We start from the raw sequence: 16,217 nt of genomic DNA on the forward strand, positions 1-16,217 counted from the left end.
AATATGTAAAAGCTAGAATATAAGTCATTTGCCCCATGCTGTTGCATTAACAAAGCTTTTGGGTTGTGTTTACCAAAACCAGATCGTAATTCAGCAGTGATGTTTACATCTGGGAATTCTGGAAGAGAAGAGGTGTAATTCCTAGGGGTAGTACTGATGGAAGACACAGTCTTCAAGCTCTTCCATCCATGCAAGCTGTTTGCTGGTTTGTTTTTAAGCTAATGAACATGTAATAAGTTCCCACAGGCATTTCCTTCCCCAGAGCATACTGAATTCACCCTGAAAGTTGTTCTCATCCAAAACAATAATTTCAAGAATTTCTATAAAGTCCTCAACTATGTTTTGTGTGTGTGTTAAGCTTATGTCTTCATTTTTTATAGTAAAACAATTACCTTACTTAAGCATTCTGTTCTCCAGAAAAATTAGCTAATTTGATATCATATTCCATAGCAACATGTAAAAAACTGCTAGTTATTTCACTTCTTCAAGATAATTTATGTACATTTAAAAAGAGAATGCAAAAAAAAAACCAAGTAAATAACTCTATAATACATGGTGATAATTGGTATCTCGACAGTTCCAGTTTTTGCTTCCATCTTATTTAACTTGCCAGTAAAAGATGCCTTGTGATCGTAGTCATAACCAACTATTTACCAAGAGTGATCACCAACTATTTCAACTTAGTTTAGAGCTGGTCTTCATGGGCTCTTTCATGATCTCTGACATGAAATTTCTTTATTTATAATATTTGTTAATTAGCTACTGAGATCGACAATAGCATTCATACCAGCAACAGGTCTTGGCAGTCAGGTGTGACATGGAGTTGATCCCCTAAGATAACTGAGCTCCCATGTATACTGAATACATGATAACTGTTTTCTTGGTGCACGCATTATTAACATTTTCAATAACTGTAAGTCTTCTAACTCGGTCAATTTCCCCCATCATCCCATGATTGTAATTTTCTCCTACAGCTACTGAATAATCCAGATGAAGGACTCTATACCATTGCACATTTCACAAAACTTTTTGAAGTAATCAAGAACTTATGATCACAGATTTCAAAAATCCTTTTGATTTTCAAAAGCAATATGTTTGAGTTATTTACCCAGAAGGTTCTTAGTTTAAATGACTGCCATTTCTATGTTTTCCTCTCAGGCTTTCGGGTTTCAAATCCATACTATCTTTATTTGGATATATATAAATTATAAACCTCAGTTGGGAAATTCACTGTGAGTTTTACCCAGTGGAAGCAATATACTAGACCAATGGTTCTCTATATGTGGTTCCAGGATTAGCCACTACAGCATCATTTGGGTAAGTATTAGAAATGAAGACTCTTGGACCCCACCGCAGGCTTACTATATCAGAAACTTGAGGTGAGGGGAAGAGGGGCAGCAACCTATGTTTTAACACACCCCAAAACTGGTGAGCATCCAGCAAACCAAAGGCAGAACTACTCTGTTAGACTCTGGTACTGCTACCCTTGTACAACTTACAAAGACACGTAAATCCCAAAGGCACAAAAATAGCCCATCCATTGCAAAGTACAGTTAATAATCATTCTTCTCTTACAAGTTATTCATTGCTAATAGATTAAGGCAAAATCATCACCTTATCTCCCCCAAAGGCTGCCTGTGTATCATTTAACAGTTTTTAAGGAAGCTCAGTTGTTTCAACTTGATATTGAGATTATCTTTAAACCAAATGTTCTATAATAGTGCTCGATTCACCATTTTAAGGTGAATAAAACTCCATTTGTGACATTTATAATCTAGTTACAGGGGTGGATAAACATTTCCTTTTAGTGCCACTGCATCTAACTAGCAAGACAGAAGCTCTTGGTTATGGAATGAAGGAAACTTGAGGATCACAATGGATTAACAATCAATGGGTTTCCTCGGGAAAGCAATTTTACCAAGATGTAAAATGCAATTTTTACACCGCTCCGAAAGAGGTATTCAATTTTTGTCTGGCACATTTTGTCTGGCAAAGCCTCAGCTGTATTTCACATAAAAGAAAATGAAGGAAATTGGAAATCATTGCCAGAGGCTACTTAGGAGCTAAGAGTAAAAAGATTTCAGTGGCTGGATACATAGTAACATCCTTTTTTTTCCTTCTCAATTTGCAAAATGGGAAACAACATTATTCTTTCCCAACCATGCCCTCTAAATAGCTCTACCAGGCTCACTGCCGGCCCCTGGAGACCTTAGGCAAAGCCCACACCTTTCTGTCCTCAGCTCCCGGAAGCTCCAGCCAGATCTCTTCTCTAGACTCTCACAGGCATCAGCCCTCTTCTGAAATACACATCATTTCTGTTTTGGCGCAAACATATACCCATTTCTTTAATGACTGGCTGAACCACTGTCATTTCTGGAGTGTAGCATTCAATGACCTCTTCCAATGCATCAGACACTGAGCTGATGTTCCCCTGTCACTCCATGAACTACTAGAAAATTCCATGAACCTAAAAATCAACTGAAAACAACTGTGGAAACTCAACTTATAATAAAGACTGATATTCGTGCAACAAAGTTAAAGCATATAGGGCACAGAGGCAATACTGACATTTTTATATACAAAAGTAAAAATTTAATAACGTAGTGAGAGACGGAGTGGGCACCGGTACAACGGACACCTCCGAAAGACGTCTAGTTGTCACCCTAGAAATAGAACATATTTTCAAAAACACACGAGCAACCCTTAGCCAAAAGGCATACTGCAAAACCCTTTTCATAAGGATAAGATTCAAATGTTTTTCCAGGTAAGTTCTTTTTTCGTTCAACTTGTTATGGTCTCTTAAGTGGGATAGATTTTTGATAATAAATTTTAAAGAAATTAAAACAATTTTTGTTTCAAATAATACAATCCTGAGAGTACAAAATTTTCTTTTAAACTATATGGATTTCTACGTGGTCAGGAAGTCATTAAATAACTCCAGTAGCTCTATAATTTGGAGTGCATGATTAAACATTGTCACAGAGATTGAAGAGGGATCTTATTTCAGATTTTACAAAATGGAAACATCAAGAGCTAAAAAGAATATTCGAGGGCTTCCCTGGTGGCGCAGTGGTTGGGAGTCCGCCTGCCGATGCAGGGGACGCGGGTTCGTGCCCCGGTCCGGGAGGATCCCGCATGCTGTGGAGCGGCTGGGCCCGTGAACCATAAAATTATACATGTACCAAAACCTGGGTTTGAGAAATAAATTGCTTTACTTAATCAATGTATGCAAACCATGTATACATAAATCCAATTTCATAATGTGATTTTTATATTTATTGTACTAAATGTACATCATCTAACTTAGGGATGGGACTCCCCAACGTCTGGGTCAGAACTGGTCTAAAACTATTTAGACCACCCTATAGTAAGATCAGGGGCACCCAAGTCTTTCCCATCCATTCCCACTTTTTCTCACACCCACGCTTAAAAATTAACAGATAAAATTATGCATCTACATAAACTAAAGGGCACTCCATTGTTCACCAGTGCTGTCCTGCATTATTGTGCAACTGAAGCCCAATTTTTAAAAATTATTATTTAAAATGACTGCATTATTACATTTCTAAAACATAGATTGTAAGACCCTTTCAGTGAGGGCTTCTGTTTCTTGCACAATAAAACTTCAAAATAACCAGCGATAATAAGTAAATTATTATTATCTCTGAGTCTGAGTTACATTCAATATTGAAATGGTACATAATTCTTTATACCTCAAGGACCACAAACAGCCTTGTAAACGTATCGTAGATGATATAAAAAAAGAACCACTCATGACAGAATGGCATCCTCAGCTTGTGGGAGCTGAGATTCCACTGAGTCATGCCACATGTACGGAAAACGATCTTTGGAGTGTTACTTAATCCAAGGAAAAACAAAGCAGATATTCCACTCTCTACATGAAAAGACACGCCATCTTCTCTGAGGCAGGCAGAGTAAATCATAGACACGAGAGTAGTACTGTTGAACAGGCCACCAAAGTACCAAACTCGTACAACTTCAAAATTGACAAAAATGTTAGCTTTGTCATTACATACGAATACATCAATCAAGTTTCCAAACATTTGGCCAATTTTTGCTAAAAAGGTAAAATAGCACAACAAATTAATGAGCTCACAATGATCTGGGGGAAATATTTGATAAATTTACTATAAACTCCATGTAAATATAATCTGCAAATCTTAATCATGTCATATCATATATTATTCCTCTATTTCCTATGTAGGAACTATGAACTCATTAAATTTTTTCATTAAAAGTACCACACTGACAGTACACTGAAATGTCATCTTTGTAGAACAAATTGTTTGGTATTAGAAATTTGAGATGGTCAAACTAACACATCTACAATACAGTCAAATAAGTCACAAATCACCCAGGAGACACTTTAAAATAATTCTGTTAATACTTAAAGGCTGAGGCAAAATGAACATATGTCAATAAACAGGAGGAACTGTGCCCACAATCTGACACAGATGGAATGGAGTGGCCAGTGGATTTGATTTTTTTTAATTGAGCATATTAGATGAAAAAATACACTCTATTTTTAATATTTTTAAAACTGTGCAATGCTTGGTGGGACAGAGGCATGGGAATCCAGCTGCCTGAAGAGACCTCAGAATCATTAGGTTATAATGATGTTGCTTTTGCATTATTGCAGAATTTGAAAGAATAAATAAAGTACTAGAGTTGAGGCCAGATATTGTAATGATGACCCTTCTGTGAATGTGACATAAACTTTCCTCCAACTTTACCAGAAACAACGGGTAAAAATACTTTTAATATGGGCTTCCCTGGCGGCGCAGCGGTTGAGAGTCCGCCTGCCGATGCAGGGGACACGGGTTCGTGCCCCGGTCCGGGAAGATCCCACATACCGCGGAGTGGCTGGGCCTGTGAGCCATGGCCGCTGAGCCTGCACATCCGGAGCCTGTGCTCCACAACGGGAGAGGCCACAACTATGAGAGGCCTGCGTACCACAAAAAAAAAAAAAACTTTTAATATTCATATTAAAGTGGTATCCACATATGATATACAGATGATATTCCAAACATCATTATGAAAGAATCATATATGTCATATATTAGCGGATTCCCTCACTCTTTTGTGGAGTAGAGATCAGTAACAGTAGCAAGTGTCTGTCACCTCTTTGATGACTAAGTTTTTATCTAGGGTTGCAACATATCACTGTATAAAAAGAACATATAAATAAATAAGTTTATCTTCTCCCAAGATTTTACTTTTTTGATCTCACTATATAACTGGCATACAAAACGTTACATAACTTTAGATGTTCGAGAAGAACTCCCTCTCGATTTCACCAGATAATGTATCATACGTTGATTCCAAGCATAAATCAGTGATGATATACCAAAAAATTAGTACACCAAACTGCAGGGAGGAAGACATAGACATAAACATGCAAATATTGTATGGAAATACTCCCCACATACCACTGACTAGAGCTGAAATGCCCTTTTTCCAGACTAAGCCTTGTTCACAGCCACAATACTGGGCAACCGGTACAGACTACATACTGATAAGAATATGAGAATGGAAAGCATAAAAGAAGGTAAAAAGAAATTCTGTTCCTTATTGACGTGTTAGTCTTTGAATTTATCATCTTGAAAACTGACTAGACAGAGCCTCAGGAAGACCTCATTTTATTAAATTCTCAATAATTTAAAACTGTTATTTCCTCTTGCACTTTTTTCTTTGTTCAACTCCAATCAACAGTGAGCCTAGTGTCGGCAAATTTATAAACCATTACGTTACGTTTTCTTTCTCAGCATCTTATAAAAAGTTCTAAGACATAACTTTGAAAGTTTCAGTAACCATCTGCTAAACTTGACCGTTCAATGAATTTCACTGAATTGTTAAAATTGGAATGTGAATAATATGTGGGTTCTTTCATAATAAAATGAAAGTCTACTCATTTTCATGAAGGTCGCTGTCAAACTACGGAATGTACTGCAGGCCAGAAGAAAAAAGAACTTTTTAAAATTCAAATCTAATGGCATAAGATGGAGTCATGGCAGCATTCTTCCAAGCTAGGTTTAGCTGCTCTGTAAGGTCTGTCTTTATTTAGGAAGGAAACGTGTTTCATCCTTTTAGCCTGTATGGTTGACCCCATCTTTTCCTTCTTCTCTTCACCCTCCTCTTTCTCTTCCTCTCCTCTGAGTTTCCATCATCATCACCACAAGACATGAACGAGACTTTGCAGATTGGGTTCAAGAACGGTAAAATCTACACTACACCCCTAAGACCCCTAAGAAGGGACATAGCATGTATATAAAAAGATAATATGAGAGGTCATTTATTAAATGCTAGACCAACATTTAGAAAATGACTGTCACAACAATTCAAGCAAGTGATTAAATCTAGTATTGTTTAATTTGCAGTTCTGGCTCTGTCTCAAGGAAAGTTGCCTGGTTATTGTGCAAATGGTCACAGTGTGTTATGATGAGAGGGAAGAGACATGGAGAATGAACCTGAACTGACTACACTCCTACTCTGCTGGAGATTCTGTGATACGCACGTTCACCTATTCACTATTCCATCGAATACTCACGATAAACCCATCAATCCCAGAGATAATGGTAGAGGAAACTAATTCTCAAAAAAAATTAAAAAATGGGTTTTGAGAAAACTAGGATTGAATAGTACAGATGAAGTTATACAGAAATCAAATTATGTTACTGGAAAAGACGAATGTAGCAAAAGTCACCTGCTCTGGAAACCCACAAGTTAATGGGCCACTCAGTATGCTAGCTGGCTACAAAAATGTCTGCGTTTTCTACATGGTTATGGTTTATGGAGAGAATCCAGTACATGGTTTCTGAATCCCAGATCTTATGGCTTAATGACTACTTTCTATCGTGGGTGGTGAAGAGATTTAAAATGTTTTAAGTTCAGTTATTGTATGAGTAGCATTCAAAGTCATCTTTACTGTAAAAGGATGAAATTTTTTTAAAACTGATGCAAAACTATAATATTTCTTAAGTATTAAATGAATCTGGGTTTAATGATATATGGGCTCTGCTTAAGACCTTCAGAACTTCTCAAAGCCTAAGGTTGGTTTTAATGGACAAACCTTATTCAATGTCATATCTGAGCGTTCCATAGCTCAAACAATGCTCAATCCTATCTTTTAAAAGACTGATTCTAGTAGCAAAATACTGAAAGATGTTTCATCAAAAATATATACAGGGACTTCCCTGGTGGCGCGGTGGCTGAGAGTCCGCCTGCCGATGCAGGGGACGCGGGTTCGTGCCCCGGTCCGGGAATATCCCACATGCCTCGGAGCAGCTGGGCCCGTGAGCCATGGCCGCTGAGCCTGCGCGTCCGGGGCCTGTGCTCTGCAACGGGAGAGGCCACAGCACTGAGAGGCCCGCGTACCACAAAACAAACAAACAAAAAATATATATATATACAGTTCTTTACTAGCACTGAAAATGAAATTTCCAGTCTAAAATTCCAAAATTTGTATTTGAATATTTTTATTATGGGAAAGAATGGTTTTTCGAACTAGACACATTTTATTTGCTTTGAAATGAAGACCATCTCATTTCATTAAGTTAAAACCCTCTTTGTTCTCTGGATATTTGTATAAGGTTTTCTTCTAGTTCCCTGTAGAGTTAAGTTTGAACTAAATAGCCAGTGACTAGATAGTGTCCTCAAAAATCAAAGAACCTTTGAAACTGATAAGAAAACTATAATCAATACAGTTTTGTTATGAATTAGTGTTAACATATATATTTGACATTAGACACTTAACATGAAATGCTAAGGACAGTGCCTAGATTATTCAATATTTGCTATTATATTTACTATTTTTCCATGAAAAATAAATCGTGTTAGTACAGGCAGTTAGCTATGTTTCAGATGTTCAGTCACTAAGTTGAAGTGTAAGATTGATACGGTATAGATTATTGCACATGAAAATGTACATCCACTGATACAGGAAATGTGGAGAGGTATCCCCCAAATTGAAGAAACTGGCTAAGTTTTCAGGGAAAGGGATTTGATCATGTACTATTTCTTTATTTGAATAATTTACTAGAACTTTTTCTCATTAAATAACAATAAAGGAATATAAACAATTATGAAGTTTTTTCTTCCACATTCTATTTTTTTTTTTTTTTTTTATGCGTTACGCGGGCCTCTCACTGTCGTGGCCTCTCCCGTTGCGGAGGACAGGCTCCGGACGCGCAGGCTCAGCGGCCATGGCTCACGGGCCCAGCCGCTCCACGGCACGCGGGATCCTCCCAGACCGGGGCACGAACCCGTGTCCCCTGCATCGGCAGGCGGACTCCCAACCACTGCGCCACCAGGGAAGCCCCACATTCTATTTTATTAAGAAAAAATAGCTAATTCATCATTCAAAGGACCTTTCTAATGGAGAAAATAAATTGCATTAAAAGAGAGGAAATATTTGCCAAAACAATGAAATTTCTATTACCAATTAGTGGAAAATGGTAATTAGCAAAAATTTTTAATTCTCTCACCTTTACTTGAGAACAAAATAAAAGCACACATGCTCCATAATAGGAGGCAATGTGAACAATATGTTTTACGTTCCTAAAGTCATTCTCAGGGATTGATTCCACCAAATCACTCTCTTTTGTAGAGGTAGGTGTACTAAAAGATTATTACTTCTCGTATGATAGAAATGTAAGTCCAAACACATTAAGCGATTTAAACAATGTGCCAAAAATGTGTTTCTCTCTTTTGGAAACTCCTCTGGTTATACACAGCAGCGGTGTTCTGACAGGTTGATATGTCTTGATACTTTAGGAACACAAATCATTGAAAACCCAACAGGCCTCTTTCTTTTTTTTCTCTGATCTCAGATTTGCTCACATTGAAACTTATTCCCCAGTGAGCTCGATAAATGGGCCCCAGAAAACAGAATTTCACCTGTGACCAAAGTTAAATTTCCCACTTGCAAGTTGAGAGAAACAGTCAGCTATCTTTTGTTTTTCTTTCCCTTTATTTTCTCAGAGCAAAAAGAGGAAGTTTCTTGCAGATTAAGAATATCTAAGACAATGGTCCCCATTTGAATAGAGAACACATGGGAAAACGTGAATTATTTTTACAATGTCAGCTAATCCACAGCTGTGCCACCTGTTAGTATGGATGCTATCCAAAAGGATTTTGAAAATAAGCCAGGCAGTCTGTCTTCGATGTATGAAAAAAGAAAACTGTCAAACATTTTGCATGGGGAGGAGGGGGCTGGGAGGAGCGTATGTGTAGAGGAAAACCAAAATTGACAAACTAGGAGTCCTCTCCTGTATCCTGTGAATCCCACACGCACCACTGCCTTTGAGATGAAAGAATAATTAATTTCCAAGAACCATTCTGAAGTCATCACTCTACCTTCATTCTGTATCAGTATCTCAGTCCACCATCCTGTTCTTCTCAGTTTCCTTAAATGTTTAAGACGAAGTTTCAGTTCAAGGAGTTAATGAAGTAACTATATTAAGCGCTTTCACTTTAAAAGGTGAATACACTCATTCTAATGATACGGTTAAAAAAAAAACCCTGACATATATCCTTTATCCTAACAAGATGGTAGAACTTGTGTTATTGAGCATGTGAGTCTCAGAGACAAATAGCACCCACAGTTTTAAAGAACATAATTTGCAACAGATCCAATGGAAACATAAGATGACAATATTCTAAAACATGAAATCTAAACTACACTGACATATATACACTGGTATGTATAAAATGAATAACTAATAAGAACCTGCTGTATAAAAATAAATAAATAAAATTCAGAAATTCCAAAAAAGAAATCTAAACTACGGAAGTCGTAAAAACCAGGGCAATGCAGAAGTTCTGGTAATATTTACCAAATTTTATGAAAAATACACCTAATTTTCCCTGCTGACAGGTGTCTCAGAACATCTGATAACAACATGAAGTTAATTTCTTAAAGTGCTTCAAACACTAGTGAAAGCATGGCTGTCAAATCACGGGACAGAGTTTTCCTATGTGCTTTATAAAATCTCAATCTCTAAGCTTCTTCTAGCTTTGTTGTCCAAATGCTGATGACATCTGACAATGCTTGTTGAGATGAAGTTTGTCCACTTGGAGCTACTGTCTAGACAAGACAAATTCCCTTTTGCTTGAGTCCACAAGTAGCTAACATCCAAAAAGCAAAGGGACGCTAATTAATTTCTTCCATTTCCATGACTGTTCGAAGGTTTTTGATGTTGTTGTTATTTTCCTAGTCATAGGCCTATGGATTTCAATGGCACACTATTAAAGATTCTAATTCTATTAATAAAGCAGACATTTTGACTCATTCTGGTTCTTTAATTTCTCTTGCAATGGTTCTCAAAATATTTTACTACCAATGCTTACTCGGTAAGTTTTAGGGTGAATTAATTATTCAAATTATAAAAATAAAATATAGGTGAGGGAAAAATTCAGCATCACCTAGGATGTGTTCAAGAGTAACGTGTCAAGTTGACATTTAAGTATACAGTAAGTGTACATTTGGTTCAGTTGCCACTTAGCAGGTTAAACTTGGGGAAAAGTTCTTAACATTAAGTCCCTTCATATCAGCTTCCTAAAAGGATCTGGGCATCTGTTTTATTTAGAGGTCTTTTGATTGCCAAGAACTGAGACTCACTCAGATTAGCGGGGGGATGGGCAGCACAGTCACGAGAAAGATACATGGAGGGATAAAGAGACCCTCCCAACACACCAAGAAGCATCTTCTCCCAACCTCAAGAGAGGAGTCCCATTGACCAAGCCCATCTTTTTGGAGTCAAGACTTACAGGTCATAGATTGCTGGCTCACCTACGGATTGGTTGCCCTTGGTGAAGCTGTTCACATCTGGCCAAACAAGCCAGAGTTGGTGATAAAGAACACAGCCATGAGTTACCAAGCACAGTTGACTAGTGCACTGTTAGTATGTGGCTGGAGCTGAGTCACTACGAAGGGGGTGTGGCAGGCAGGCCACGTTGACATCTAGCGCAACGCAGGGTGTAGTTGAAAGTCAGACCATGGCCACCATCTGACTGTATCGAACCCCGGCTCTGCTACTTGCTACTATGAGACTTTGGTCCAGTTAATTAACCTATTTGATTTTTAGTCTTCTCAATATTAGTACCACCAAAGGTCACTGTGAAGAGTCAATGAGTTAATTTATGTGAAGTCCCTAGGCCATTGTCTGGCACCGAAATCACAGGGTAATTTACACTGACCAACATCATCTAGAGGTGATGAGCTGAAGCCGCCTCTCTTCTCAGTTACTACAGTGGTGTCTCTTCTTCAGGGATGACATCTGTTTAAGGAAGAGTTAGGCTCCAAAGTCATCTGGCAAGGCATAAATAACCCTAGTCAAAAAAAGCTTTGAAAAGACTTTGTCAGCCCACAAATATGATATATATGCTTTTGTCCTATGTGTGTATACTTGTCGAATGTAAAGTATATAATTATAAGCAGACATAAATATAATCATACGGTGTTGTTAATTATGAGATAGACAGACATGACAACTAACCGGGAAAAAACAGATCTGTGCACTGTCCTTTCATTGAGATGTTCTTGCTGGTTTTAACAAGTTAAGGATGCTGACACGACACCTATGTTAGTGGTGCTGGGCTGAGGCTGAGTGAGCGCCATTAAGCAGTGGCCACGTGATGCGTTTGAGGTGAGGAAGCTGGGCTGTTCCCACCAAGTGTGACCTTCTATGTCCTGCAGTGACCCAGTCCTTCAGGGTCACCAAGGACTGATTCTCAGAGGAAGCCAGCGGTGGACTCTGTTCAGCTGGACAAGTTGACAGCGTAGATTCATATGCTGCTAGTTAATTATGCTAGAAAAACATGGTGAGTAACACTGAGGCTATCTTTTGAGCTGATCAAACATTTCCGGTACATAGCTTGTAATTTTGAGGCTTTTTTCATATACGATGTTCCTATTCAGAAATGAAATCCATCAGGTTTTTGGCTGTTAGGAACAGTTCAGCCAGTTTATGAAGATTCCCACTTACTCACTCTTCTGTCCATTGTTATTTTCTTTTCATCTCTATATAATCACTTCTTTAAATCACTTCTTCTAATCATTGATTCATCAGTGACCTTCTCTGTGACTTCTCCTAATTCAGTAATGTGTTCACTGAGGTTATCTACAAAGTAATGGCTACCCACTTGGCTGGCCATATGAACACACATTCACTAATTCACTAATGATCAGACACCCTCAAATCATTTACATCTCTTCCCAGAGGACTGGGCCAAATGTTCCAGATATAGTTGCATATCTACAAGTCATAAACGTATACCTTTTAAATCTTTGTTAAAAATCTCTTCATGTACTTTGCCCAACTCTCTATGACAACTGAAGCCCTTGTTTCTGGATTCGGTGATCACGTATCTCGATTTTTCATGACAGTGATGCTGGGTTTATTATGGCTGAACCCAAGGGCTAAGTTCAAAACAGCCTCTTTTCTTTTTTTTTTTCCTCCAATACCAGAACACTGTTGCTCTGGTTGAACTCGAGAGAAAATAATTGACTTTCATTTAGAGGGCATGTTTTACAAAAAACATGTTTCCTTAAAACACTGTACTCCCACTCAGCACAATGAGATATACTCACCTTTGGGAAGGGTGGCACACATGGATGGAATAACAGATTAATGACCCAATTTCCGTTTCACACCAAGGCATGGGTTCACCGAGTAGAACGGCCGGTGAAGTTACCCCTTATTATCGTCTCTCCCGAACTGAACACATAGAGTTAAATTAGTGCAAATGTCACAGGACTGCTTTCGGTTGCCTTTCAGAGTAAGTGGGGAAGGGAGAACTCATTTTGAAGAAAAATACATTTCCTATGGAATATCTTTTTAAGTCCTTAAATAACAACTCTATTGCATTTTTCCAAATATGTTTATGAGACCACTGCCTTCCATTTTACATGCTAGCTGAATCTGGAAGGTGACATGAGTAAACACTGACATGAATTTAAGTCCTTTAAATTTGTAACAGGGAAGAATCGATTTAAATTGTTACGAAGGGACAGGAAAGCATCTTTCAAACGTCAGAGAATTCTGTGCTATCTGAAATATTACTTAAGAAAGTCCTATGCAATTTAAGAAAAACAGGGTAAGGGTTGATGCAAAGTGTTGCCTTCCTTTAAGTGGATGGATCATCAGATCTGTCCACCTAAACTCTGTAAAAACCTCTAATGATTTTTATCTGCTTGTCAAGGAACTCCTCCAACTTAGATCCCATCACATTGTTTCCTGCCTCCACTCAAGTAGAGAGAGCATTTACATTCAAATATAACTTTCTAACAACAAACATATAGAAAAGGTGTCATAGTCATAGCTGAAAGGAATAGAAGACCAGGAATGAAGAAAATTAAACCTTCTCTTTCTCCATTAAGAAGAAAAAAGCTTAATCACAGATATTTTACTTATATATCTCGATATACTTAGAGATCATTATACAAATTTTAAGTTTTAAAAATTGTTTTCCACTGCTGTTCCTGAACTAAGTATGCACATCTATGATAAAAAGAACCCGGTGAGACAGGTGGAGGTGATCATCACATCACCGCTACCCCGACCCCAATGAAGGAAAGGTTTTCAGTGTTACTGGAGACAAAAACATCACAACTAATTACATCATTTTTCTTGGCATCATTTTTCTTGCATCTACCAAGGCACGCTCAGACACACTCAACCGGTTACCACAATCCGTGCTTTATCTCAAGGTTTTATTTAGTGTAAGGAATACCATTTTTCTATTTAAAATGATAAACTTCTATTTCCTTAAACAGGTTGACTGGCCGAGAAGCGATCTTCTTATGTGCTATAAAAAGATATTAAAATAAGGTATTTTATTCCTAAAATAAAACAGTCAATTGAGATGCCTTTTAAGGATGAAAATTACCATGAAAATTTGCCATTTTATATCACTGATGAACACTTCAGCTGTCTGTTCACATAGTAAAGGCAGTTGAGGTTTTCTTTTCATTTAAAATAGATCACATTCTATCTAGGTAGATTATTGTGTTTCTGTTACAGAGTATCATTAACAAGTGTGCTAATGTCTAAAATCTGGGCACTGGTTTATCTACTGCCTTCCTCTATTGCTTCTATAAAACCTTTATGTATTTAATGTCTCTTATTATGTATATGTGAGTGTGTGTACGTGTGTGTTGAGGTGAAAGACCCAGCAAAGCTAAATGGTTCAAAATAATGTAAAAACTATACTATACTTCCAACCTACCTATTTTATCACGTAAAATATAATTTTCTAAAATAATGCATTTACGTACATTTGAAATCAAATTTGATAGCTGAATCTTCTCCGTACTACTCTTAAATGTAACCTTTAAGTAGCATTACCTGTATTAATGTTTCTTTCCATCCTAAGAACACAAGAGTGTTTTCTATAACATTACATAAGCCTTGAACAGACATGAGAGAAAATGCTGCCGATTCTGGGGTGAAAGCTACCGTTCCCTCCAAAGCTACCACTTGACACACACACAAATTCTACAGTATTGGAATCATTTAAAATTGCCAATATCTGGCCATTTTCAACCTATAAAAATGACAATTTCACTTTAACTTATACAGCCAGATATACCTCACCCGCTTAGAAAATGCATCAGAGAAGATCCTTGACATTTATTATGCAGAAGTTGATGACAATCAACTCTATAGAAAGGGAAACCTTCATGTCACCGTACATACACTCTGAAAATTTATGAACCTTTGCTCCATCTCTATTAAAACTCAACTGCATCCACTCAAAGAAAAAAGGATTTTTAAAAAAGGCACACCAAGGAAAATATAATAAATACACTCTCGGTCTTTGTTCTATCAGATGTCCATTCAGAGGTATTGATAATGGTTACATCACCAGATTTTTAACTACAACCAGCTCCCAATATTGCATTTATGGCTCACACCAGGAATCCCTTGACCCAGCTCGACAAGCATGAAAACATGAAATAAATGACGATGAACAAAGGTCCAAGGGACAGCTCGCAACAATACCGCAATGCTCTCATCACTAACACTCAACTCCGCGTCTGGATACTTATATCTGAAAGATTTGCAAATAGTGGCAACATTCACGCCAGATATGAACGCAAGTGGGGAACAGACTAAAGGCGAAACAAAAAACGCCTTCCAAGACAGAAACATTCATTAGCCTTCCTGGCAAGTGTCTAAAGCAAACAAGGAAACTGCAAAATAATGACTTAGTTACAAATAACCCCTTTCTAGCACAGTACCTTTTTGTGTCTGTCCCTCTTCCATATTCTCTTCCATGGCTACCTTTCTTCAGTAGAATCTGGTACAAGGAATTAATCAAAAGCTCAATTAGATGGAGGAGAAGCGAGCGATTTTTTTTTTTTTTTTTTTTTTTGTCCCTGGGAAGCTCCCCCAGCAGTGGCTTGGGTAAGTCCTTGGAGCTTAGCTCAGGCTCCCTCGCGTTTCTTGTTTGCTTGGAGACAGGCTGTCAAGTGCAATTTCATTCAAATTACTCTTCCGTGAAGATTATTAATTTTTCTTCTCAATGCTGTCCATTGTGCACCACTGCAAGCAGGTATTCAAGCAAAGAGCCTGAGAATTTTGGGGGGAAATTTGGTCTGAATCCCAGTGGCAGAGGCTCTAGGACGTGAAAGGCTTGCTTTGCATTTCAAATGGGGAAAAGAAATTGAGGTTTGTATTGAAATCTGGGCTTTAAATTGGAAACAGGCTGAGCTGGGAACAGATGGAGGGGTGTTCTCCTAACAGGAAGCAGACCACCAACCCGTAATTCCCCCTCCCTGCCACCAGAGTGGGAAAGCCCAGACTCCCGGCGGTTCTTTATGCTGCGGTCTTACTGCTCACCCAGTCAGATACCTTTCAAAACTGCGTTCCCCTGTTCTCTCCTCCCCACGTATCTGGCTAATTTGATTTAAAGGTGCCAAGAAAGGATGCAATTATACCATCTCAGGGTTTATCTGTAAAAGATGATCATTGAGAGAGGACTTGTAAGCTCACACCTCTCAGGTTTAAAAAGATAGAGAAGGATGGTTTTCAAAAGGATGAGTATAAACCTTTAAGCCTGAGAGATAGGTTTTAAATCATTATTTCACTTCAGCGCCACGAAACTCTTGAAAGAAAGGGAGAGAAACACTGCAATTTCTGTAAAAAGAATCTCTGGATGTCTTTGTGATATACTGTTGTGATTTTCGGCCATGA

General features: G+C 38.0%; 1 protein-coding gene across 1 annotated transcript in view; it reads right to left on the bottom strand.

Annotated features, from left to right (window-relative positions):
- GPM6A (glycoprotein M6A) overlaps positions 1–15,666 on the bottom strand; it is a 135,194-nt gene extending 119,528 nt beyond the window's left edge. Inside the window, exon 1 of the mRNA XM_065899844.1 lies at positions 15,263–15,666. Within this exon, the coding sequence (XP_065755916.1) occupies positions 15,263–15,299 (37 nt within the window). The 5' untranslated portion in view covers positions 15,300–15,666. The remainder of the gene's footprint in view (positions 1–15,262) is intronic.
- Between the last annotated feature and the right edge of the window lie 551 nt (positions 15,667–16,217).

The sequence above is a fragment of the Phocoena phocoena genome, chromosome 21 (genome assembly GCF_963924675.1).
Source record: "Phocoena phocoena chromosome 21, mPhoPho1.1, whole genome shotgun sequence".
NCBI classification, from domain to species: Eukaryota; Metazoa; Chordata; class Mammalia; order Artiodactyla; family Phocoenidae; genus Phocoena; species Phocoena phocoena.